The sequence below is a fragment of the Telopea speciosissima genome, chromosome 9 (assembly GCF_018873765.1).
Source record: "Telopea speciosissima isolate NSW1024214 ecotype Mountain lineage chromosome 9, Tspe_v1, whole genome shotgun sequence".
Taxonomy (NCBI): domain Eukaryota; kingdom Viridiplantae; phylum Streptophyta; class Magnoliopsida; order Proteales; family Proteaceae; genus Telopea; species Telopea speciosissima.
This window is the reverse complement of record NC_057924.1, coordinates 12,048,229-12,072,754: the sequence shown is the minus strand read 5'-3', so window position 1 is coordinate 12,072,754 and position 24,526 is coordinate 12,048,229. Positions and strand designations below refer to the sequence as shown.

Genomic DNA, 24,526 nt, shown 5'->3' with positions numbered 1-24,526 from the left:
TAAGGATTCGATTCGGGTGTAAATTTTAAATACCCCTACACCGAATCATAGGTTAGTTGAGAAAGGATTAGGTAACCTTTGATGAACTGTTAATTAGCCTCAATTAATCTCTCTCTCTCTCTCTCTCTCTCTCTCTCTCTCTCTCTCTCTCTCGTCCGTCTTTAAGAATTACTTGGAAGACATTTTCTAGAACTCATGAATGATGTGAGCAGTGAGTTCATATTCAATTAGAGAACAGGCAACATGGAGATGTTTGACTTTTTGGGTTTGTTTCAGTGGATGAGTGGAAGATTTTCTTATTTGACAATGGAATGCAAAAAAGTGACGCCCAAGTGTAGTTGCAGAATTGGTCCTCTCTCACTCTCTGTCTCTCTTTCGCTGTGTCTCACTAGTTAATGCTCTTTATAATTGGGGCAGGAGTTAGTTGGACCGATGGACAGGTGGACTCTACAGCCACTTTAATCCATTACTTATTAGATAGTGATAAGAAAAGAAGGAAAGCATAAAAAGACACACACATGAGGATGGTTGAAGGTTTCTCCTTTTCACTTTTCATAAAGAGCCAAAGCCCAAAGGGAACGTGCCCAAAGGCATGGTATCTGCACACAAACAAGAAAGAGAAAAGGCTGGGCGCATTCTGAGGGTGTAAATTGGTTGGGTTTTGGGTTATCGGTTTGGATTCTTAGCGGTTTCGGCTTTAAGGTGTTAAGATCATAATTAGATCAATAAGCTTATCGCATCTAAATCTGAGACTCCGGATCGTTAATTAATGGGTGGTCCATTTTCGATTCTTAATCAGTTTCAAACATTATTGAACCTAAAACAAGGACAATGAGAGTTTCTCTGGCAAAACGGGAGCTTCATCATACGTAGATATAGTCTTGTAGAGCCCAAAATAAAAATATTGATGCATATATAAATAAAGAGACAGCTTTAAGAGTTCATAATTTTCATTTCAAACTCAACTCATAAACTTATGGCTTAAAGAGCAACAAAAGAATGCCAGTTAAAAGTCTCAAACAATGTAATATTATTAATAGGTTAGGGTTTAAAGCCTTGTAGGGTTTTTAGAGATCTAATTTTCCATTCAATTTGTTTACATATCATCTGGTTCCAATGGTTACGGTGCTACCGGGTCCTAAATGGGCTATCAGTTCTAGAACCGTTGGGAGACTCGGACCAGAACCAGCCCAGACCAATAGTATATCATTAGGACCAGATCCGTCCTAATAAGCTATTGGGCTGTCCGGTTTCGGTTCCGGTTTTCGGTTCAGATCCTAAATTGACACCCCTAGGACATTGCTCGTATACCGCAAGTTAGTATCCGTTGTGTCTATCTCTCTCTTCCCTCTTTTGTAATGATCGCTTACCCCACTTGTATATGTCCCATCCCACCCACCCACCCACCCACCCCCATTACTATCAGTGGCACCCGTTTGATTGTTGCACGTAGGCAATTATCCCTCTCTCAAAAGATACAAATGCATGTAGGGGGAGGGTTTCCTACAAGGGTTGTGTAAGAAGGAATCTACACACCGAAGCCCACATGGTTAGAATAAAAAAGAGAAATGTCGGTGTGAGGCCTACTGATTATTATGTGAAGAGGGTATAAAAGGACTTTGGACTTAGTTTCCCTCTACCCATAGAGGACGGTTCACCCACCATCCTAAGGTTCACAAACCCCTCCTTATACCATTTCCTGCCCTCTCCTGCCCTACAGTGAATAGGATCCCATTCACAGTGGGTGAAGGAAAACTCGGTCCATAAAAGAATGTGTAAAGGACAATGTAGCAATCTAATGTTTTGAATTGAGGATTTACTTAAGGGTGCATCTGTTTGTAACCAACCAGGTTACAAACAGAAACTTGTAACCGGACATTTTTATCCCCCATTATAATAACATAGCAGTAGAATAGAAAGGCTAAAAATGTGATTTCCCAACAAAAGAGAAGGACAGAGAATTTGTGCAGGGGAGGGGGAGGGGGGAGGGATTTCCATTGTCGACGCTCTAATCCTGTGGCTGTCTACACCACCAGACTTGAGCCACCGTCCTCTTGCTGACTCCATCTAACTCATTAAGTCCCTCTGGTTGTTCTGGCAATGAAGACAAAAATAAAATAGCCTTTACCTTGCTCGTCTCGCTTATGATCAACTGATCGATTAGTATATCGTGTTTTTTTTTTTTGTTTTTTTTGGTAAAGATTGGTATTGTGTTGCTGTCATCTTCAAAAGGCACTCAACGAAGCTGCAGCTCTTTGACAAGAGAACGAAGAAGAATTATGAGCAGGGATTTGACCAACCGATTGTGCCTCTCAGGCTTCCCTTCAAAACCACATAATCCTCTACCTTTCCTTTTCCATCAACATTAACAATTTCTGTCCTTTTATCTTCTCTCTGACACTTAAGTAGTAATGCAGAAAGACGTAGAGCTAGGGAAAGCAGGGGAGCTGAGATGTCGGTGGAGTTGGGGAGAGCAGGAGAGTGAAGGTGGAGATGGGGGTGGGGCGGGCAGAGGTTGGAAGGACGAGGTGGGTTCAGGGAAATACAGGAGAGGAGGAATGACCAGAGCCGGCAAGGTAGGGGAAGGAAGAGGGAGAATCAGAGGGGGACGAGTGCCGGAGACGGAGAGGGAGAGAGAGGGGGAGAGGGTGAGTGACATTACAAAAATAATTCCACTCAAGTAAAGATTGAGAAACAAAATAATGGGTAAAAAAGGAAAAGAAAATGATTGTAACCAGATTGGTAACAAACAGCTTTACCCTTTACTTAATGGGTGGGACCTATAGTTTAATAAGGAGGACAATTTGACTAAATTATTGGGCCTCATGAGATCCGTTGTACAACAGTACAGGGGTTGTGTGTCATATTATGAGGACCAAGGGCCACTCATGTCCTTAGTTAGTAAGTATGCGTATAATATGTATATTATATGTGTATCCGAACGTTTGGATGGAAAATATTTTCGTCTACACATTTTTTCATATTTTTATAAAAAAATATGTTTTTTAATCGATCTAGTATTATACTCGTATAATTCGGATATCATACGGTTTATACTTTTTAAGTTTTAACCCTAATGTTTAAAAAAAAAAAAAAAAAATCCAAAGAAATTCAAAGAAACGATGTTTCACACTTTCACTTTCCCTTTTGCGATTTGCGTCGAACACTCGAAGTCTCGAACCCTAGCAGGCAGCACCGCAGCAGCAGCCCCCCTCCATCTCCAATCATTCTTCCCATCTCCGTTCAACAGCCACTTGCGATCGTTAAAGCTTCAACGGCAACGGCAACGGCGACGTTTCTCCTATGTGGTTAGTATCCCTTTCTTTATTTCTTCTTCCACTGTTGTTCTTCTTCACCATCTCCGTTCAACATCCATCATCATCTTATTCCTCACCATCTCTGTTGTTGTTCCTCATAAGTTTGACAGTAGATGTCAAATAAAACCTGCAAACCCATACAACAGAGAAGCAAAATACTGAAATCTAAGTAGAATTTATGCAAATGTTGACATTTATTAAATCAAATCATTCACAACACCTAGCTAGCTACCTCTTTGTGCCAATTTATTCCTGTCGATCCATATGCCCAATTTGCCAGCTAACTAGTTATTAGCCATGCATTCTGCATACACTTTAGTTAAAAAAAGGGTCCCCCTCCCTCCTCCCCTCCACTTTGCTGATTCTCCCAAACTGAATAAAATATCTCGGGAAATATATCAGAATCAATTCATCTCTTCTTTCTTGAAACACACCAATTGATGGATATAGACGTGATCGAGGATATATGAACTACTACTAGTTATTGTGTTTATTTTAGTTCATAAAATCATGATATTATTTTGTTTATTAGGTGGTGAATGCATGTTACATAATGAATATATGCCTTTTTTTCAAAAGTATTATTGCCTTCTATGCCGTATTATACACGTATTAAATACGTATCATATTATTACTATATACATTTTATTAAGCCGGATTTTTGAAAAGTATTATTACCGTTTAGTCCATTTAATTGCCGTACGTATCCATTCCCATTCAATTGTCGTTCCCAAACTTACTAACTAAGCTCATGTCTCCCTCCCTGCCTAACTAAAAAATAGGGAAAAAGAAGGTTGCTTGATCATGCCCTCTACACCCAGACACATGGGTGGCAAAATGATCAACCCACCCCCATAATAGATGCTTGGGTGTACGCTCCTATTAATCCACGTACTGGTACAGAGGCCACACGACCAAGTAGCGTTCTCCCTCCCTTAAAAATGTGTTAGTAGTAATTGGTCAGTATGATGACCCTTTAAAATAATATGCGGGAAACCCATATTAATCTGAAATTCTACAAGATTGCTAATTCTATTTTTATTGTTAAACTGAATATGATTTCTTATCCAATATGCTCTGCTCACCGCTATGTCCAAATAGTTTGTTAACTTCTAAACTTGTTGCTTCGTTTTTATCCAATAACAATACTAGGAATGGTCATTTGGAAAGTTCCATGGAAACTTTAGGCTCCGTTTGTTTCGGCATAAAATTTTACTTGAAAATTCCCATTTTAAAATAATTTAGAAGTGAAATTTAAATGTTGAAAAGTGTTCCAATGTTTTTTTACGGAAACAAACATTAAAAATTTTGCACCATGTAAAACTTGACATTTACAAAGTAAAATTTGTCGCGAAAAAATTTTCAAGTAAAATTTTGCATCGAATCAAACGGAGCCTTAAGATTCATCCAAAATGGCATGGTAGAATCCCCATTAAAACAATTGGGATAATTTATTCTGATTGATCATACTTGTGGTTTGTGTCATGTTGTTGATGAATCTTAATAGCATATTTTCCTCTCTTGTAAAATTTTCATAACGTTTGATTTGCAGGACCCTTGGACTTGGAAGACCGAAGCTCTCTAGTCTACGGATTTAGTAATCTCCAGATTGGCCCATTTCGGTTTGGATCGAACGAATTCACCTTGTTATTCTTAAAAAATTGAACTTTTTTTAACGTTTTTACCTTGGTCCTCAGCAATCCGCCAATACGGGATTGGCTAGGAATCGGTATCATCCTCTATCGATATAGATACAAATCGATCGATTCAGCCGATTTGATACTGATTCCTCAAACCATGCTCTAGGTTTTCTGTCTTCTTCATTTATTTAATCCTCCTTCTTTCTAATACTAATTAAGATAGCACTTATCATTATATAATCTTTATTGTTGCTTTTGTTAATTTCTATTTCATTTGAATCGCTCGTGATCAATGTTGTTTTGGCAAGCAAGCACCCAATCCCTTACTCCATGAGTTCCCTTCTTATCAACCCTTCACTTTCCTTCCATGGTTACTTAAGCCTTCCATCTCAGGATGCTCAATCTTGATATTTAATGGCTGTTTTGAACCATTAAATGGAGGATTAAGTTGGGCTGCTTTAATCTTATTTAACCATACATTTGCTTGGGGAGTTGGGGGTTATATAGTCCTTCTCTTTACCTTAAGGGATCACTTAAGCCTTCCATCTCAGGGTTGTCCAATCTTTATGACTCCTCCCCCCTCCCCCCACCCTCCCGCCTCAAAAAAAAAAGTAGAAATAAAATAAAAACTAATAAAGGACAGCTTTCTTAACCTTTGGTGAACAAAAAATCTTTTTAGCTATGAGGACCTTTGATTGAACCCAGGAAGGGTATTATGGTCCTTCACTACTAATGGGTGGGAGTCAAATCACTGTGGTTGAAGAGATTCATTTAACCTTTGGTGACACAAATTTTTTGCTATAAAAGGATAAACAAATTTGCCTCCAACTGGAGCAAAATGAGTCCATGTGGTTAAGGTTGTTGCTACTTGGACCGCAAGAAAAAAAACATCTTTGCAAGTTATTTTATCCCAATTTTCAACTTGGGCCATATCATGGGCCCATTCAGTAAGAACCACTAGGATTGGCTCTAAGGGTGTTAATTGGTTGGTTAAGTCTATTTTTTTGTTGGGCTGAACCGATTTCCTTTTGGGGTTTCAATTTGTTATTGGGCCAACCTGGACCAAACATGGGACATGCATGTAATTAAGTGGGAGTCCTAAGAAGAAAGGGGATGTTGTGGAGTTGTGGGTTCAGTAAATAGGAGTTGTAATTGAATAGGGAATTAAAATCCTCTATAATACACCGATCTTGCGGTTCACTACAGTTCAGGCTTGGGAGCTCGACACATGGAAGATGCTTCATCCAACGGTGTGAGCTCAATTGAACCACATTTTTTTTCTTCTCGAGCTCAGCACCGTTGGATGTCACATCTTCCACATGTCGAGTTCTCAAGCCCGAACTGCAGTGAAGATCGGTGCACTACAGAGGATTTTTTTTCCCTGATTAGGAGTGTGTTGTATGTATGGCTAGTGGATAGGTAGTTCTTTTATTTGAATAGGTAGTGTAATTGTGTGTAATACTTTAAATAGTATAGTAATAAAGGAGACATCGATTGTTTGGGTTCCTACAATTTCATATGGAGAAAGAAGATTAGTGGCCTCCAAATTACGCCACGACGTCAGGCTTCGTCTTTAAAGCCACATGTTATTCTATTTTTATCTTATTTAATTTCTTAGTTATCTTTTTATTTTTTATTTTTTTATCTTCTTCCACTTATCATCTCTCTTTTCTTAACGTGTATGTAACAAATGGTATCAGAACCCAGGCGGTGGATTCCGAATCCATCCTATTTTCCAAAAAATAGGAGATGCCCAATCAATACAAGGAGAATTGACACAGTTCAAGAGAAAGATAACATGCTTTATCTGCAACCTTAAGGTGTTTAGATCAAAGGGTTCACAAGCACCGGCCACAAATCATCCTCATCCATTGACGCAGATTGTCACCCACAGATGGAACTTGGGAATATCTATGTGCCAACAATTTCTTATATTTGGCCTTGAGGACAAGGCAGTATTTTAAGGGGAAGGGAATTGTTATAAGTGATATACAGGACATGCATGTAATTAAGCGGGAGCCCTAGGAAGAAAGGGGATGTTGTGGTGTTGTGGGTTCGGTTAATAGGAGTTATCACTGATTAGTAGTGTGTTGTATAGGTGGATAGTGGATAGGTAGTTCTTTTACTTGAATAGTTAGTGTTACTATATGTAATACTTTAAATAGATTATCAATAGAGGAGATTTGTATAGATTTTGATTGTTTGGGTTCCTAAAATTTCTCTGTACATGAAGAAAGAGAACCTGCGGCTCCAAATTACGCCACGACGTGAGGCTTCTTCTGTAAAGCCACAAGTTATTATATTTTTATCTTATTTAATTTCTTAATTACCATTTTTTTTTTCTTTCTTATCTTCTTCCCCCCTACTATCTTTCTTTTCCCACAATTGGGCATATCAGAGTCCAGGCGGCGAATTCCTGAATCATCCTATTTTCCAAGAAAAAAAAAAAACAGGGGATGCCCAATTGATACAAGGAGCATTGCCACAGTTCAAGAGAAAGACTAACATGTTTTATTTACAACCTCAAGCTGTTTAGATCCAAGGGTCCACATCGACAGCCTTGGGCTGAGATACCCTGGCCCTAAGGGCGGGTCAAGGTTGAGAATTCTTGGCCCTAACTTAGGGCCTGGCCAGGGTTGAGCCCGACCCGACCCAGCCCGACCCTGTCTTCTTTTTTTTCTTGTTGTTAGTATAGCGATAGGGCTCATCGTTGTCCATGTAATTCCATTATGGATCGTCCTGGCCATAATCTTTGGCAGCATCTACATTGTTGCCTTGATTGCAACCATACTGATCACAATCAAAACCCATACCCATGCTGCCACCATAAGAACCAGACGCATAGCTACCATCTCCACTCATTAAGGAAGCACCACTAACAAAATTATCACTACCACCGCCACCACCTGCAACATCATAGCTTCCACCACTGGCGCTGCCTCCATACCCAGCAACATTTCTACCACCAAAGCCACTTCCATCATCACCTGTGACACCATATTTAGGGCGAATTAGGGTCAGCCCGGCCTGGCACCAAGGGCGGGTCAGGGTTGGATTTTTCTGGGCCTTAGTCAATGTTGGGTCGGGCCTGGGCCCAGCTAAGAGGACTCAGGGTTGGGTTGGGGTTTTAAAAAGCTCGGCCCAACCCAACACTGTTGCAACCCTAGTTCACATACACCGACTACAAATCATCCTCACCCATTGACACGGATTCTCACCCACAAATGCAACTTGGGAATACCAATGCACCAGCAATTTCTTATATTTGGCCTTGAGGACAAGGCAATTTTTAAGGGGAAGGGAATTGTTACATGTGATACATGGGACATGCATGTAATTAAGTGAGAGTCCTAGGAAAAAATAAAAAGGGATGTTGTGGAGTCATGGGTTCAGTTAATAAGAATTGTAACGATTAGGAATGTGTCATATATGTGGATAGTGGATAGGTAGAGATTTTATTTCAATAATTAGTGTAACCGTATGTAATACTTTAAATAGGTTATCAATAGAAGAGATTTTGATAGATTTTGATTGTTTGGATTCTTACAATTTCTTTATGGAGAAAGAGGGTCGGCGACCTCCAAATTATGCCACGACATCAAGCTTCGTCTGGAAAGCAACAAGTTATTCTATTTTTATCTTATTTAATTTCTTAATTATCTTTTTTTATTTCTTTAGCAGAAACCAAACCATAAAGGAAGTTGTTGGTTTCGGTCTGGTTTCTTACTGGCTTTTTGGTATGGGTGTGTAGACGTGCTACTGGGTTCAGGCTGGTCCAGTTTCTGGTTCACATGGATACATAAGAAAATTAGTGGGGAAAATCCTTGTTTTGGGGGGGGGTTTTCGGTTTCTTATCGGCCATGTCTCTGTTTTTATTGGGTTCTATCCAGTTTTTAATTTCAGAGGGTTGCATTCAGTTGGTCAGGTTCGATTTCGGGTTTTTAACAGTTTTATAAACCCCAACCCAAAGCCAAAGCAATAACAATTTGATTCAATTCGATCGGGGCTGAACCAGTCTATATCGGGTAGTTCTGCCCGGTTCGGGCTGAACTTTGACACCCTTAATTGGCTTCATCAGAGCCTAGTCGATCCCTACAATATGATTCTTGTGCAATTTTAATTTAACAAAACATTCAAGAAAGTACAATTTCAGTCCATATCTTTGTTCATCTGGAATCTGGATGCTCAGTAGTTGTGTTTCGGTTTGGTGTTCTGTGAACTCGATCTAATTGGGGAAAGTGAGGGTAAGGTGTGATTATGTTGCTTAATATCATCTTTAATCTAAAATAGATACTAATATGTCTTCCAATCTTCTCATAATACCAAATGAATCAAAACAAAATGAACCTAATATAACCAAGATCTCTCCATAGTCCTCACTGAAACTGTAATTCACATTCGAACATGGTTTTTATATTCTCAGTTCTAGAAAACATAAGAATTAGTAGCAAAAAGGAGAGATTTCAGAAGAAAAAGAAAAAAAAAAATTGGGTTCTCTCCATGAATTGAAAACCCTTTTTTTTTTTAATTTATCTACCTCTGAGTAGGGATTTCTCTGCAGACTCCATCTCTTCTAAGATCCTTGCCTTGCGCTTAGCAGGAATGGGAGCAGAAGGTCCAAAACTAATATAATGCCCAGAGACTGCATTGAGTGCAGAGTAGATATCTCTGAATGAAGCCCGACCCAACAATGCTTTCTCTCTCCTGTACTTAGCTACCCATGAATTTGATGTCTCTCGCAGCTCAGCAACCGCAGCAGCTACATTTGGGTCATTTTTATCTATGTTAATGGTGCTCCGAACCTTGTTGATCACCTCCTCTGCTTCCTTCACATACTCTTCATCCGAAGCTGCTGAGGCCGGCAAAACCTGAAAAATCAATGCCGGTGAGAGGATTCCGGCTATCAAGGTGATAAATTCTCGCCGACCCTTTTGCCGAATCGATGTAGAGGCATCGGAAGTGATGCTAGTAGTGGTGGTGGTGGTGGTGATGGAGGTGGATTTGGGTCTGAAACCTGCAAGTAATTTTGGTTTGCTACTGGGAGTTATGAGAGTAGGAGAAGACATTAGTCTTTAATCTTTACTACTGAGGAGCAGATTGATTATCAGAAAGAAAGATAACCAAATGGAATAGTTCAGAGGGGAGAGTAGGATTTGTAAGGAATGGGAAAGGGATTTATAGTTCGCCACGTGGGCTTATCACCTTATCCAATAGAGATCCAATAAGAAGCTTTGCTTCTGTTATATATCTATCTTGAACTGGCCTATTCAGCTTTCACCTAGTCTGGGAACCTGCTCGATCTCATGCAAAGAGCCATTGACATTTTGGGGCGAACCAATAACCATTGGTCCGGTTGGTTTCGGTCCCTTATCAGTGTCTCTCATCGTTTGGTCTCGATTTTTCATATATAAAAAGGAAAAAAAAATATTATCGACCAAGTGGTCATGGATTCGAGTCTGGAAATAGTCTTTCTGCAAAAGCAAAGGTAATGCTGCATACATTATGACCCTCTTCAGACCTGCAGTGGCGGGACCCTCGTGCACTGGGTCCATTAAGTTGTTCTTAACAGTCATTTTCAGTCCTAAAGTGGTTTCTACAAATCAAAACTAAAAAAACCAACCCTATAAGGAATTTGGCCCAGTCGGTTTTGATCTGGTCCAATCTATCTTTTTGGCTCGGCCTCCATTTACACTCTTACTATTTGCAGCCTCCTCTTAGAGAAGACGCAAAGCCCATATCATCCATTTGGGTAAGGTTGCCTAAGCAGCTCAGCCCGGCTCAACCCAATTTTTCCCTGACAAAGCCCAGTTCAAGCCCTTACAACTTGGAATGGCCTTTGAAGTACCACACAGTGTTGACTGGATACAGTGGAGACTGATTCAACAATCCAACATTTGCATTCTCCGATGCAAAGCTTGAATCAAGTTATTATTTAATTCCATACAGAATTTCTTCTTTCAATATAGTTCTAAGCCATTGCCAATAACCTATTTGCTTTACCTCACGAAGGCTCTATAGTTCTAAGTCTCATGCAATTGGGAGTTGGCACCTATCCAATATGTAAGTGGTCAAATAAAATCCATCCCACATTAGACCAAATTGATCAATCATATTTCCAACAGTTTTGGATACTCAGTGGTCAGTACAAGCAGGCAACAAAGCAAAACAGAAAATAAAGCTTGGCTTCTTGTCCTGAATTTGGCCTGAGAGAAATATTAAAAGGTACAAGGTTTTTTTTTTCCGATAAAATAAATTTATTAACGTTGGAACAAGGTTCCAGAAGAATCATAGTACAAAAGCAAGCTTAAACAGTGGGGAGAGGTTTGAAACCAAACAAAGTCATCTTGAATAGAGGCCCCAAAAGAAGCCAGGCAATCCGCAACTGAGTTGACTTGCCGTAGGATGTGATTGAAGTGGATGTTCTCAAACTGCAAAGCGAGTTGAGAACAGTCGGCTAAAATTGGAGCAACTTTCCAAGGTGAAGCTTGTGATACTTTATTGTGGATGTTGACATTCATGGAGATGGCCATCAAGATAGCTTTGTGAATAGCAAGAGCTTCAGCTACCAGGGCAAAGTTCCAACCAATACCACTCGCAAAACAGCAGATGAAGGAGGCACCCGAACCGCGACACACACCACCAATACCAGCTCTGCCTAGGTTACCTTTGCTTGCGCCATCAGCATTGAACTTAACATAAGGAATGGGAGGGGGCATCCACTTGATGAATTTGTGATTACGATGAAGCTTGGTCTGTAACAGAGGAAAATGGTCTCGAGCTCCATTAATAGCCCTCCTAATGATGATATCAGGACTGAAGGTTTGCTCTCTGAAAATAAGGTCCCAATAGCCCATCCAAATGTGCCAGATGATGTTGCAGAAATAGGCTAGCATAACTATGTTGTCCCTAACATTTAAACTCGAGTTCTTGATGAAGAGGTGAATAATGGCAATAAAGCTTTGATCAGTGAAGTGATGGTGAAGTCCTGCTTGCTGCCATAGATGTTGTGTCACACCCCGAACCCACCCCTTGGGAGGATTCGATGGTTGACCCGAATATCCGAAGTATTCGAAGACCTCCAGGATCCAGATGCAGTAAATACACGTCACAAGCACAACACAATATCGAGATAACAAGTGTTACATTGATCAAAGTGCAAGGAAATTAATTACTTACAAGTCCTATATATATTATTTACATTAAAGTTCCAACAGCTCGATATTCCCAAGTTCATGACCATCGAGCTAACACACAACTATTTTAAAATATAAACAGTGGAAACTCATCCACCAAAAAGGATGATGTTTAACAAAAGAAAACATAAAGATAACACCACGTCATCAGTCCTTGTTCTCCAAGGACACCTTAATCGTCCGTATGATTGGGGTCACAACCCTCTAGGTCTACACCAACACGTTTACAGTGGTCGTCAGCCTCTGCCTCGAAGTAATTCTTGTTACTACTATCACATCCACCTGCAAGATAATCTAAAAGAAAACATTCCACGAGGGTGAGCTTCACCGAGCCCTGCGAATGAAAAATAAACCATGCATGCAGATGCAACACAAACATGACCCTGTATGCATGAGGTTTAGTTTTATTATTTAATCTACCTAATGACAAAACTAAGTCCAGGTAAGAAGGTACTACTATAATCCCAATACATGTATCCCTGGTACGGGCTTCCAACTCCATCCGCGATGCATCCATTGAGTTGTCAGAGAATACTAATCGGCTCCAGCATCCCTTCCCAAGGTCAGCCCAATCAGCCCTCTAAGTTACTACTGTGCTACCACCAGTCCTATTGGCTGATGGAACAACCGACACCACCTGTCCTAATGACCCGATGAGTCTACTGAACGACCAATGCCCTTTTAGGACTTTGACCTCACACAATTGTGGTATCCAACTCCTTAACCCCTGTTGGTAAGGGTTCGTAGTACGGGTGATGTTGATCCCTAGCCACATGTCATTTTATATGAACATAGTATGAAGTGTACGGTACTCCCGCATCCCATACTGCGGTACACCATACCTTTTATATCCAAGCCGACTACGGCATTTATTCTAACAATCACATGTAAGCATGTCAACAATATATCAAAGCATGTCAACAATAATATCATCCATCAAGAATTTTCATATAAATCTCATAACAATAATAAGAAATAAGAATGAGAAATAACGTAATCAATTACCATATTATAGCACAACAGTTGTATTACACCTACATGTATGGCATATTCCTATTCACCTTGATTACTTGCGTTCGCGTAGCTAGATTGGTTCTCGAGTTGGTTGCCGATAGGTTCGAAGACCTAGAAGCTATGTCCTATGATTATTAAACCAATACACATGTGTTGGAAGGTGTCTAAGTACATGTGGAGTCCAAGGGTTACCTTGTGGTGAGGTTAGGTAAGGTCCAAGACGTGTTTATGAATGAAACAGCATCTCAGGTTGATGAGGCAGTCAACCGGGACATCAACCTGAGATGGCAGTAGCTGCAGAAACTTAAATAGTATTATCTAGTTGATGATCCAGTCAAACGGGACATCAACCTGAGATGGCAGTAGGTATAAAACTGAGACAGCATTCTCTGGTTGATGCAGAAATCAACCGGGACATCAACCAGAGATGGCAGTGGTTTAAAAGACTGAGATAGCATTCTCAGGTTGATGCAGCAATCAACCGAAACATCAACCTGAGATGCAACAGCAGCCCAGAATCGCAGATAAACATGGTTTTGATGGGATTTTGGCCGATTTCCCATCAAATTGTTTAGAGGATGATGTTCAGATGATAAATACCATGAATTGGAATCATGATATGATCGATTTGCATGGGAAATTGGGGTTTTGAAAATGGGTATAGCTATGAACGGAGTTTCGTGAATTAACTTTGGATAAAACAGTTTTGTATGGCTGAAACATGAATCAATTGCTTTAATTCAAACATCAGAGATGTGAATAGGTTAAAATTAAGGCTAACATAGGGTTGGGGTTTAGGATTTGAACATGCATATGGGTTTTAGGTTTCAATTCTATAAATTCAAAACCTAATTTCATAAGAAAACATGAACTGGAACAGAGCATGGTTTATTCCAGAATTTTAACTTGAGTAATAGATCTAAGAGGTTGAATTGGAGATTGGTCTTTCCAAAGAGTTGGGTAAAAGAATTGTTGATTCTTATCACACAATTTCTCTTTTCTTAATAGAATTTTGAAAATCAGCATGAGTTCAATAGAGTTCACTATAGGAAAAATCGATTAGGTTGATGAGAAGATGAGGAGGTGAGGATCTATACCTTAGGTCAACAACCAATTAGTCCAGCACCTTTCTTCTCCCTTTCTTCTCCCTTTCTTCTTCTTCTCTTTTCTTTCCCTTCTCCTTTGTTTTAGTTTCAATCGGTTGGAACAATGTAGATGAATAGATTATATATTGGAATAGTGTAGATGAGAAGATTAGATACGTTTTTAATTTTTTTTATTAATTCTAACATGGGTCGGTTTGGGTTTAGATAGGATTTAATTTATTTAAATCTTCATATCCCAAAATAGCCAACTTTAACAGTAATCACTAAGTTTGTCTCTTAGTGATAGTTTGCATATCCTTTATTAAATATTATATTATTTAATCGGCTAATAGATTAGATAAGAATTGAGTTTAGTTTTATCCAATGTTTATTTAGATAAGTAATACTTATTCAGTCGGTTTGGTTAGATAGGATTACATTAGTTTAATTTAGTTTTTCTTTTGTTTTAAACAATCAATTAATACTAATTACAATGTTTGTTTTTAGTGGTTTGTTTGTAATAATTTAAATTTAAAGCCGACACTAACACGGGTAGTCAGATTGGTGGGTCCCATGGGTCCAAAAATGTTGGGGAACATTCTAACCAACTGTTCGGGACGCCGCGGCTAGATCCCCGACTCAAAACACTGGGTCCTGCACCTCTAAGAGCAAAATTCGTGGTGGCAACAAATCTCTGGTCGATGCAGTAATCGACCAACACACCAACCTGTGATTGCTGTCTTCATTATCTTCGTGCCAGAACACCCAATAGTCTATGCGATCCATATGCGAACCCACACGGACATACTTATAACGCTAAAATTACCTAATATGCGGTTAAGATCTCTTACCACGAGTTGTACATCTGGATGTGGATCCCCCAACCGCACAGGGAAGATATCTGTCGTTTTACCGCCAAGCGGTGGGTTACCACCAGAATTCCTTCTTTATCTTCCACCCATTCGAACATCAAATCAATACTCTATAACGTATACGATGCCACTACTTCGGGTTCCGGATCTACATTTGGATTCGGGTTAGGGTTCGGGTCAAAAATATTCCAAGCCGTAACATGTTGAATGATAGGACACTCAAGGAAAAGATGGTTGGGTGATTGATTTTGAGTTTGGCATAAGAAACTGATTGGATTTGGATTCAATCCCCTATTAATAAGAAAATTTGGTAGAGGGAGTTTCTGAAGGAGAATTTCCATATAAGATATTAAACCTTAGGAGTTGTTGGAAGGTGCCAAATCTGCAACCAAATCGAATTCAAATGATGGTCAAAACCATTGATTGCAATATTATAAGCCGATGCCATAGTGAAACAACCATTAGATGTAGCCGCCCATATGACCTTGTGTTGGGTGGGAAAGATGGGGATTGGGATGGATAGGATCCTGAGCACAATATCTGGAGGCCACCAGTGGAAAACCATATCTCTGTTCCATGAACTGTTTGAAGAATCAATGAAGTGAGCAACTGACGTTGGAGCATTACTTGGTAAAGGAAATGGAGCTGCCGAAGGAGGAGAGTTTGGGATCCAAAAATCCAGCCATGGGTTAACATTTAGACCATTACCGATTCGATAGAAAATCCCTTTTTTTAGAAGCACCCTAAAAGAACACACTGACTTCCAACCCCAAGAAGCTGTGGTGGGGCAAGCTGCATTGAGAAAAGAAGCTGAAGGGAAATACTTATCTTTCATTAGTTGACCCCAAAGAGATAGAGATGGGTTGAGGAGTTCCCAGACTTTCTTTGCTAGAAGAGCTTGATTCATATGAGCTGAGAATTTGATGTTAAGATCTCCAAATCTCTTGGGAAGACATATTGAACCCCAAGAGATAGTTGGAACCATTTTGGAAGTTCCATTTGACCAGAAGAAGTCCCTGCTAATTGAATCAAAGGATTTTTGCACTGCTGATGGGACTTTGAAGCAAGACATTGTATATAGAGGCATCGCAGAAAGGGTGGACTGAATGAGCACCACTTTACTTACCTGACTGAGAAATTGTGATTTCCAATGATGAAGCTTGTTAGAAACTCCAGAGATCAGACTAGAACAATGACTTTTAGAAATCCTTCCACTGATAAACGGAATGCCAAGATAGGTATCAAGAGACGCAGTAGGAGTAATCTGGAAGAAGTCTTTCAATTGCCTCTTGATAGATGAAGAGACGTTGGGGCTGAATTGAGCTCGAGTCTTGTTGATATTAATAGCCTAACCCGAATAGTTACAGTAAGTTTGAAGAACATCTTGTAAGGCACGAGCTTCCGACATTGTAGCTTCACCAAAAAGAATTAAGTCATCTGCGAAGGCCATATGAGTGATGCATTCTCCACGCCTACAGATTTGGAGACCCCGAATGTGATTATTCTCCTTTCCTAGACCCAAATGAGTAGATAGGACTTCAGCACAAAGCATAAAGAGATAGGAGGAGAGGGGATCCCTTTGCCTAAGGCCTCTTGATGGCTTGAAGTAGGGAAGGGGAGAGCCGTTTAGTAACACACTCATTTGTGTACTTTCGACATAGAACATTACATGCTGCACCCAAGATTGATCAAAGCCATAGCTTAAGAGTGCTTTTCGCAAAAATGACCACTCAACTCGATCATAGGCTTTGTTCATGTCTATCTTGATAGAGAAATAGCCTTTCTTGCTCTTTCTTGATTTCTTGATCTTATGAAGAAGTTCATAGCAAATAAGAACATTGTCTTGGATATGCGTACCTTTAATAAACCCATTCTAATTGCAAGAAATGATTCTATTCAAGATTGGCTGAAGTCTTCTCACCAAGATACAAGAGATGATTTTATACACAAAGTTGCACAGACCTATTGGCCTATACTCAGAGATCGAGGAGGGGTAGTCCACTTTAGGAATAAGAGCAATATAAGTATGGTTCATCTGCAAATTGAAAGATCCAGTTAGGAAAAAATTCTTGACACAAGCAATGACATCCCTACCAATGATAGCCCAAGATTTGTGGAAGAACATTCCAGAATACCCATTGGGACCTGTAGACTAGTTGGAAGGCATAGACATGACGGTTGAAAAGATTTCTTCCTCAGTGACTGGACTATGAAGATTGGAATTATCAAGCTCTGTAACTCTGCCCTTGGTATGATTGAAATAACTATCTTCAAGCTTGGGGTTTTGAGAAGTGTAGAGATCTTTGTAAAACTCTGAGATAGCTCTTCCAATGTCCACCTCCTCCATCAAGGTGAGTCCATTGGTGTTAATAAACTTGATCGTATTCCTTGCTCTCCTTTTCAAAGTGGTAAGATGAAAGAACCTAGAGTTGCGATCGCCAAACTTATACCAATCTGCCTGGATTTTTGTTGCCACAAGATCTCTTGTTGATGAGCAAGCTTTTTAATCAAAGCAATCTATAGCTTCTCTTGAAGGTACCAATGGTCGTTCCTCAGATGGAAGGGAACCTGGTAGAGAGAATTGAGATCAGCCTTAGAATCATCCAACTTTGAAAAAATATTCCCAATATGAAACTTATTCCAATCTTTGAGAATATGCTGGAGAGATTTCAATTTGGAGCACATCATGAAGGTGGGAGAGCCTCTGAGGTGGAAGGAGTTCCATGAATTTGAAATGACATCAATAAAACCTGGTTCTGAGATCCAGAAAGCCTCAAATATGAAAGGGCGAAGTGTTCTTAGCCTTTAAAAATCAGTCTGAAGAATGATTGCCTTGTGGTCAGATGTCGCCAAAAATTCATGTTCGACAGTAGCATTTGGAAACTGGTTGAACCAATCTGCATTAGCCAGGTATCTGTCGAGTTTTGCTTCAATTCGTCTGTCGCCGAATTGGTTGTTGGTCCAAGTAAAATGGTTGCTCGAATCACTCAAATCTGACACACAAGCCAAATTAAGGAAGTTGTTGAAAGTGACCAGTTGGGCATCTGTAATTGGTCTTCCACCCCTCTTATCAACTTTTGATAAATAGGAATTCCAATCCCCTGCTAAGAGCCAAGGAAGTTGAATGAAAGAGGAGGGAGTCAGTAGAGAATCGAATTGGGCCTTTTTGATACTATCCATGTAACTCAAGTAGACAAAGGTCACATTCCATTCCTGATTCAAATCTGGAAGGTACAGTTCAACATCCATACACCAATCTGATTGCCAAGCAAGCAATAAAGCAGAAACAGGAAATTAAGCTTGGCTTCTTGTCCTTTATTTAGCCTGACAGTGAAATACCAAACAAAATTGAATAGGTTAGAAACTGTCTCCAAGTGTAAAAGCCAATAATTGACCACCAAACACTCATTGGGATAGTGACTACCATCAAGTATTTGCAACCATTTGCTCGAGTGCATGATCAATTGTTCCTTCTTCATCTGATGCAGACCTAGTCCCATCCTTTGGAGCATCTGATTTGCCTTCCACAATCAACTTATGTTTACCTCCCTCCAATGTGCCCTCTCAGCCAATTTCAGGTCTTTGAACCCCTGCTCAAACTTGGCTTCATCCTCAGGTGAGAAGAATACCACATCCATCCCCCCAAGCTTTTCTTACATCTTTTCAATTTTGGCCTTCCAGAATAACCCCATCTCTGTGTCCATCTTTTGATAGGGTTTCTTCAGGAGGTACTCGTCAATTCCACCTGTCTTCAGCATTATGTAAAATAGTACACTTAATCAGTTGACGAACAAGTATATAACAGTTCAGTTCTATTCAATCAACTAGTGAACACCGAGCCTATTCTTGAATCTTGGATCCCTAAACACCTGGTTCTCATCTGAGTACTTAGCACTACTGAGGTTCTTGTTAGATCCTTTTTAAGTTTTGTCTATCAACATTCTGACTCATATGTTTCCAACTTTGTAAATGCATCAAAGACCAAATTCTTGGTTTGCAAGCATCGTCGGAGCCTATAAATCCAGGCCCCTCCACTTTCTTATGTCTACCGCAATTTTTTGACCTTTCCTTCTAGTAGTGCAATTTTCTCTCTCACATCCTATCATTCTACAAACCAAACACATTTTTTCAAGCCTTCATATTAAAGGATCTGACATCACTGCAAAACCTAGGCTCTTCCATCATCAATGTGACCTCAAGAAGTTGTTCTTGTCATTTTTAATATCTATTACACGTATTATAAACCTCTCTATGTATATCTCTAAGGAGAAATGCAAAATAAAGAAGAAAGAATTCCAATCAAGCAGCTGATAGCCAGTTACGCAATTCAGGAAATAGCATCAGTATAGTCATTAAAACTTTATCTATAGTACAAGGCACATCTATAGTCATTAAAACTTATCTATAGTATGAGACATCCTCGTGTTAGGTGCTAGTGACGAATAATTTAAAATTCACAATTCAAATTTAATTATGCAGTAGTTAAAGGAAATGAGAACAAGCTGAAAAAAGTTTGTGCTCGAACATTCACAGAAATAGATTTTCAGTGGAGAATTTCATCAAACACCTCCTAATCGCTATTCAAGAATCAGTGAAAATATTACACATTGAAGATACGACAACTATATGCAGAATAAAAATAAAAAACTATTAAGGGGAAACATCAATTTTGCACCAAACTAAAGATAAAACCTAGTCCACCATTGAAAAATAGCATTAGTTCATTCATTATCTTTATCCTGGTCCTAATACCATTTCATTACAACCGAAGAGAATGAATGTCGCATGTGGGTTTCTAAGATCAAGAGAGACACGGAATAACAGACAAGTACAAAGCCAATTTGCAGAAAATGGTGAAGAGCTTACAAAAAATAACCAAAAACAAGTATGTGAAACTACATCATTGGATCCGCATAGGCAAAATGAACCGAAAATAACAAGAGAAAAACTCACAATCACAAGCAGAAAATTGGTGGAATCATGCTGCGTCTTCCAGGGGCTCAGCCAGGACAAGAAGAAAGACAAAGTTGAATACTTGAATAGGGTCTAATGGTCAAAGCCCTGAAGCTGGAAATGACAACAGGGAAAGACAACTCACAACCATCAGAATATGGATCCCCGACTCCTCTCCAACAAACCGACCGACCTCCCTAGTCAGTCCAAATCTCCAACCCGACACAAGCAAAGGTGGACCCCACCCGAGCAGGGGTAGGGCGGTCAGATCATCCAAATGATTCCACTCAAATTTGCCCACACAAAACCGACCCAGGATTGCACATAGCCCAGGTTTGAAATGGACTGGGGTTAGTTTTCCTGGGACCTTTTTTTAATAGCATCTTAGAATGCATTATCCACTTAGAATGATCGATTGCTTTTTTTAGGGGAAGAGTTTCAGTCGTCAGCCACCACTGATATCATTGGGGAAAGGTCGAACGGAGCCGGAGAAAAGAGGGTTAGGCCGCTAGTGTTCCAGGGTGGTGTATTTTGACTTCTGAAGGGCGACGCTTAGGGGAGCTCGGTTAAGGGATTCGAGGGTTAGAGGATTTCACGAATTTAGGGATTGAATGATTGATTATTTTTTTATTTTTTAAACATAAACGTATTTTGGACCTTGAATGGTACGTATAGTCCTATATCAGTGCATTTGTATGGGAAAAAAGTACCTTTTTTTAATTATATGTTCAGATTCACGTATGATACGTGCATAATACATGACTTTAATAACTATGGTTTTGATCAAATTTGGATTGACCACCCAATCTAGTCTCTTAAAGATATAGGGTATAAGGTTTAGGGTTCAGGGTTTTGGGTTTTGGGAATAAATAGGGTTGAAGGTTTAAGGTTTAGGGTTTAGGGTATAGGGTTTAAGGTAGGGCTGCAACAGGGTCGTGTTGGGCCGGGCTTTTTAAAACCCTAGCCCAACCCTAAGTCCCCTTAGTTGGGCCCAGGCCCGCCCTGACCCTGACTTAGGGCCTAAATACCTTGACCCTAACCCTGACCCTGACGGGCCAAGCCCAGCCCCAGCTTGCAATTGGTTTTTACACAACACAAACTACCAAGTACGCTAAACACTTGATATATGAATAATAACTTCTATTTTTTGATAAATAAAGAAATTTCTTTAGAGCCAAAATCAGGGTCAGGCTAACCCGAGGTCTCAACCCTGACCCGACCCGACCCTAACTCAGGGCCAGGAATTTCTGGCCCTAACCCGCCCTCAGGGCCAGAAATCTTAGCCCAGGCCCTGTTCGGGCTCAGGGACGACCAGGGTGGGTTCGGGCCGACAGCGCCAAACTTGCAACCCTAATTTAAGGTTTAGGGCTTTGAGTTTAAGGTTTAGGATTTAGGGTTTAGGGTATTGGGTATTGGGTATTGGGTTTAAGGTATAGGGTATAGGATATAGAGTTTAGGGTTTAGGGTATTTGGGTTTAGGGTATAGAATATAGGGTTTAAGGTATAGGGTTTAGGCTTTAGGCTTTAGGCTTTAGGGTTTAAGGGTTTAGGGTTTATTATCTAGGGTAGAGGGTTTAGGGTGTAGGGTAGGGTTTATCATATTTAAATTTATTGAAGTTTTAGATTTGAGAAAAAACATCAGTATTTAAAAGTTGAACATTGCATCTACTGTCAAAATCCAACTTTTGTTCTTGAACTGGGTGTTCATTTTCATCCTTTTGGAATTTGATTTTTAACTATTTTTATTTGATTCAATAGTCGGGTATTTGCTTATTTATGAATAGAGTAATCTTCCATAGCACTATGGCAAGTGAAGTGGATTGTTTCACTATCACTTTTTTGCCCATACTTTTTATTCATGTTGTTCAATTTTAGGGGGTGGTTATAAGAATTTTACACACAATTAAATATTGTACCAAACCCTACGTGGCTCCTCCCCCTCCCTCTCCCTCTTCGGCAACCTCCTCTCCTTCTCCGCGTGTAGGTCTGCCAACCACACTTCCCCAATCCCAGTGGCATAGGCCTCCCACTTCAGGAATACACAACCAATATCTCTATAGGAACCGACCCTCTCTCCTCCTTAGTCAGCTTCGACTACCTTTGCATCTCCCTCTCTGTCCATCCCAACCCTAACCCACCCCACCCCTGCACTCTACCCCCCTCGAATTGTTCTTTAATTAGTTTACCCTTGCATGGGAATGGCCAGTTATTCGTACCTGAGTCCCAACCCATAATCGTTTGATCTATTCACATAAATGAGAACAGGTACTTCACCTCTCTCTCTCTCTCTGAAAAAACAGGACAAGAGAAACCACTTGGGAAAATTGCTTTTTACACCCTAACTACGGTTTCTAACTTACTATTTGAGTATTTAAAAAGGGAAATAAGAGCAATATTACAAGAAGAAAATCCAATCAAGAACAATACTAATGAGATTGCAATTTGCAAACTCCATCAATAAGGCTTTAAACAACCAACCACAAAATTGGAAAAAGTAAAGGGAAAATAAAGAATGCATCGGTGATCCAGATTTGGAAAACTCAAAAACACGGATGAATAACAAACCTGAATCTCACTTCATTCAAGGGTAGGATTATAACATAAAAACTTAGTTAAAGGACATCCAAGACCACCCGTTGGATCTCCACTATATCTGATCCACTATGCCCAATTCACATGACCCTATGCTTCATCCCTACCCTCTCTGGACTCTGCTTATTGTGACCATTTCACTTAAATATATCATGAAAAAAGAGGAATTACACAATTTCTTCAAGCATTATTTGTAGTAAAACCAATATCTCCATTATTTCACAATAAAAATTACCGTTACCATTTATCATAGTTGCAAGAATCATGTGCTGCATTTTGATTGCAGAAAGGTAGACGGAGGGAGAGGAAGAGCCAGATCGAAGAGGATGATTACCAAAACACCCTGATTCTCTGCACCTACTCCACCTTTGACTACATCGAATTTAGAGGCCTGAGAGTCGTAGTGGAGGGGATAGAAAGCAAGAGGGCAGGGAAGGGTGTCGGAGAGGGAGAGGGGATCAGAGGGGCCAGGGATGTGATACAGTGATTTATTTAAAGTGAATGGTCAAAACTACCCTTGTACTTCGGCCCAGCAAAAACTAACAAATATAAAAACATTTACTTCAATGATGTTTGACCTAAAAAAGTGTTGTCCTGATGGGGATAAGTGAATCTATATAGGTGTTCAAGTCGAAACTTATGAAATTACTGAAATATGGTCGAAATACATTGAAACATTGCATTTATTAAAATTTCCCTTCAACTCGTCTCGAGCAACTGTGAAACCAAGATTTAGTTCCATGGTGAATATAGGCCTGTATTTTTTCTTACATAGCGAAGGTATTAAGCAAGCTGTACAACCGTATCATTGCCGTACACAAATTTATTGTATCAGATTTTTTTTAAATATTATTGCCGTCTAACCCGTTTAGGCTGAATTTGATAACAGTCATGGGAAACGATTTCATTGATTTCTTGGTCTTCGGCGGCAGATTGAACCGGTTCATTCTTTTTGGTCACACTGAACAGTTCTGGTTCAAAAAGTGCCCAATGAACAATTTTGCCAGAGCAAAATTTTTTGGCTTTTGCCGCTCATGAACAAAATTGCGCGAACTGTTATGATTAATTGGCCTCGACCCTACTCTCACACACTTCTCTCTCTCGACTGAGACGCTCGAACCAGGAGGCAGACGCAAGAACCCAGGTATGCTTCGGCCATGGCCTTCAACCTTCACATTTCTCTCTCTCTGTTTGTGTGTGTGTCTTCTTCATCTCCCACTCCAGTCGCTTGTCTGCAAATCCATTATTGGGTTGGGTTTTCAATCCCAAACCCTAGAACCATAAAGATTAAATCTGTAATCGAGCATGACCTTACCCTTCAACCGTTTACTTTTTTTTTTCTTTTCTTTCAGAGTCCATTGCAGCTATGCCTTATTCAAAATCTGCTACTCAAATAGCAACATGTATTCTCCAGAATCACCATTTTTATTTCCTTTTCTTTCTCTTTCCCTGAATTTCCATTCCTTTTTTCTGGTTGTGTGGGTTCTGTAAATTATGTTTGGCTTTCAATTGTTTGGCCTATACGATACAGGAAGATCAGATTTTAACTAATAAGATTCTTGTTTACTGATTATTGCTTGTAAACTTAATATTAGATTGCTTGTATAATCAATTAAATATTTGTTTAGCCTATTGGTTTTCAGAGTATTGCGTGTATACTGGTTGTATGGCTTGTATACTGAGATTTTAGTTTGGCCTCTGGGTTTTGAGGTAATTGCTTGTATACTGAGATGTTATTTGCACTATGGGTTTTCAGAATATCGTCATAGGCTTAGGATTCAGTATATCCAGAGAGTGTTAACAAATGCAGCCATACAAGCATTTTTTTTTTGTTCACAAGCCAACTGTTATGATTATAAC

General features: G+C 39.7%; 1 protein-coding gene across 1 annotated transcript; it reads right to left on the bottom strand.

The window, feature by feature from the left end:
• Positions 1-9,317: 9,317 nt before the first annotated feature.
• Positions 9,318-10,102, bottom strand: LOC122638835 (photosystem II repair protein PSB27-H1, chloroplastic). The gene has a single exon (XM_043831683.1). The coding sequence runs from the start codon at positions 10,021-10,023 to the stop codon at positions 9,487-9,489; it is 537 nt and encodes a 178-aa protein (XP_043687618.1). The 5' UTR covers positions 10,024-10,102; the 3' UTR covers positions 9,318-9,486.
• Positions 10,103-24,526: the final 14,424 nt, after the last annotated feature.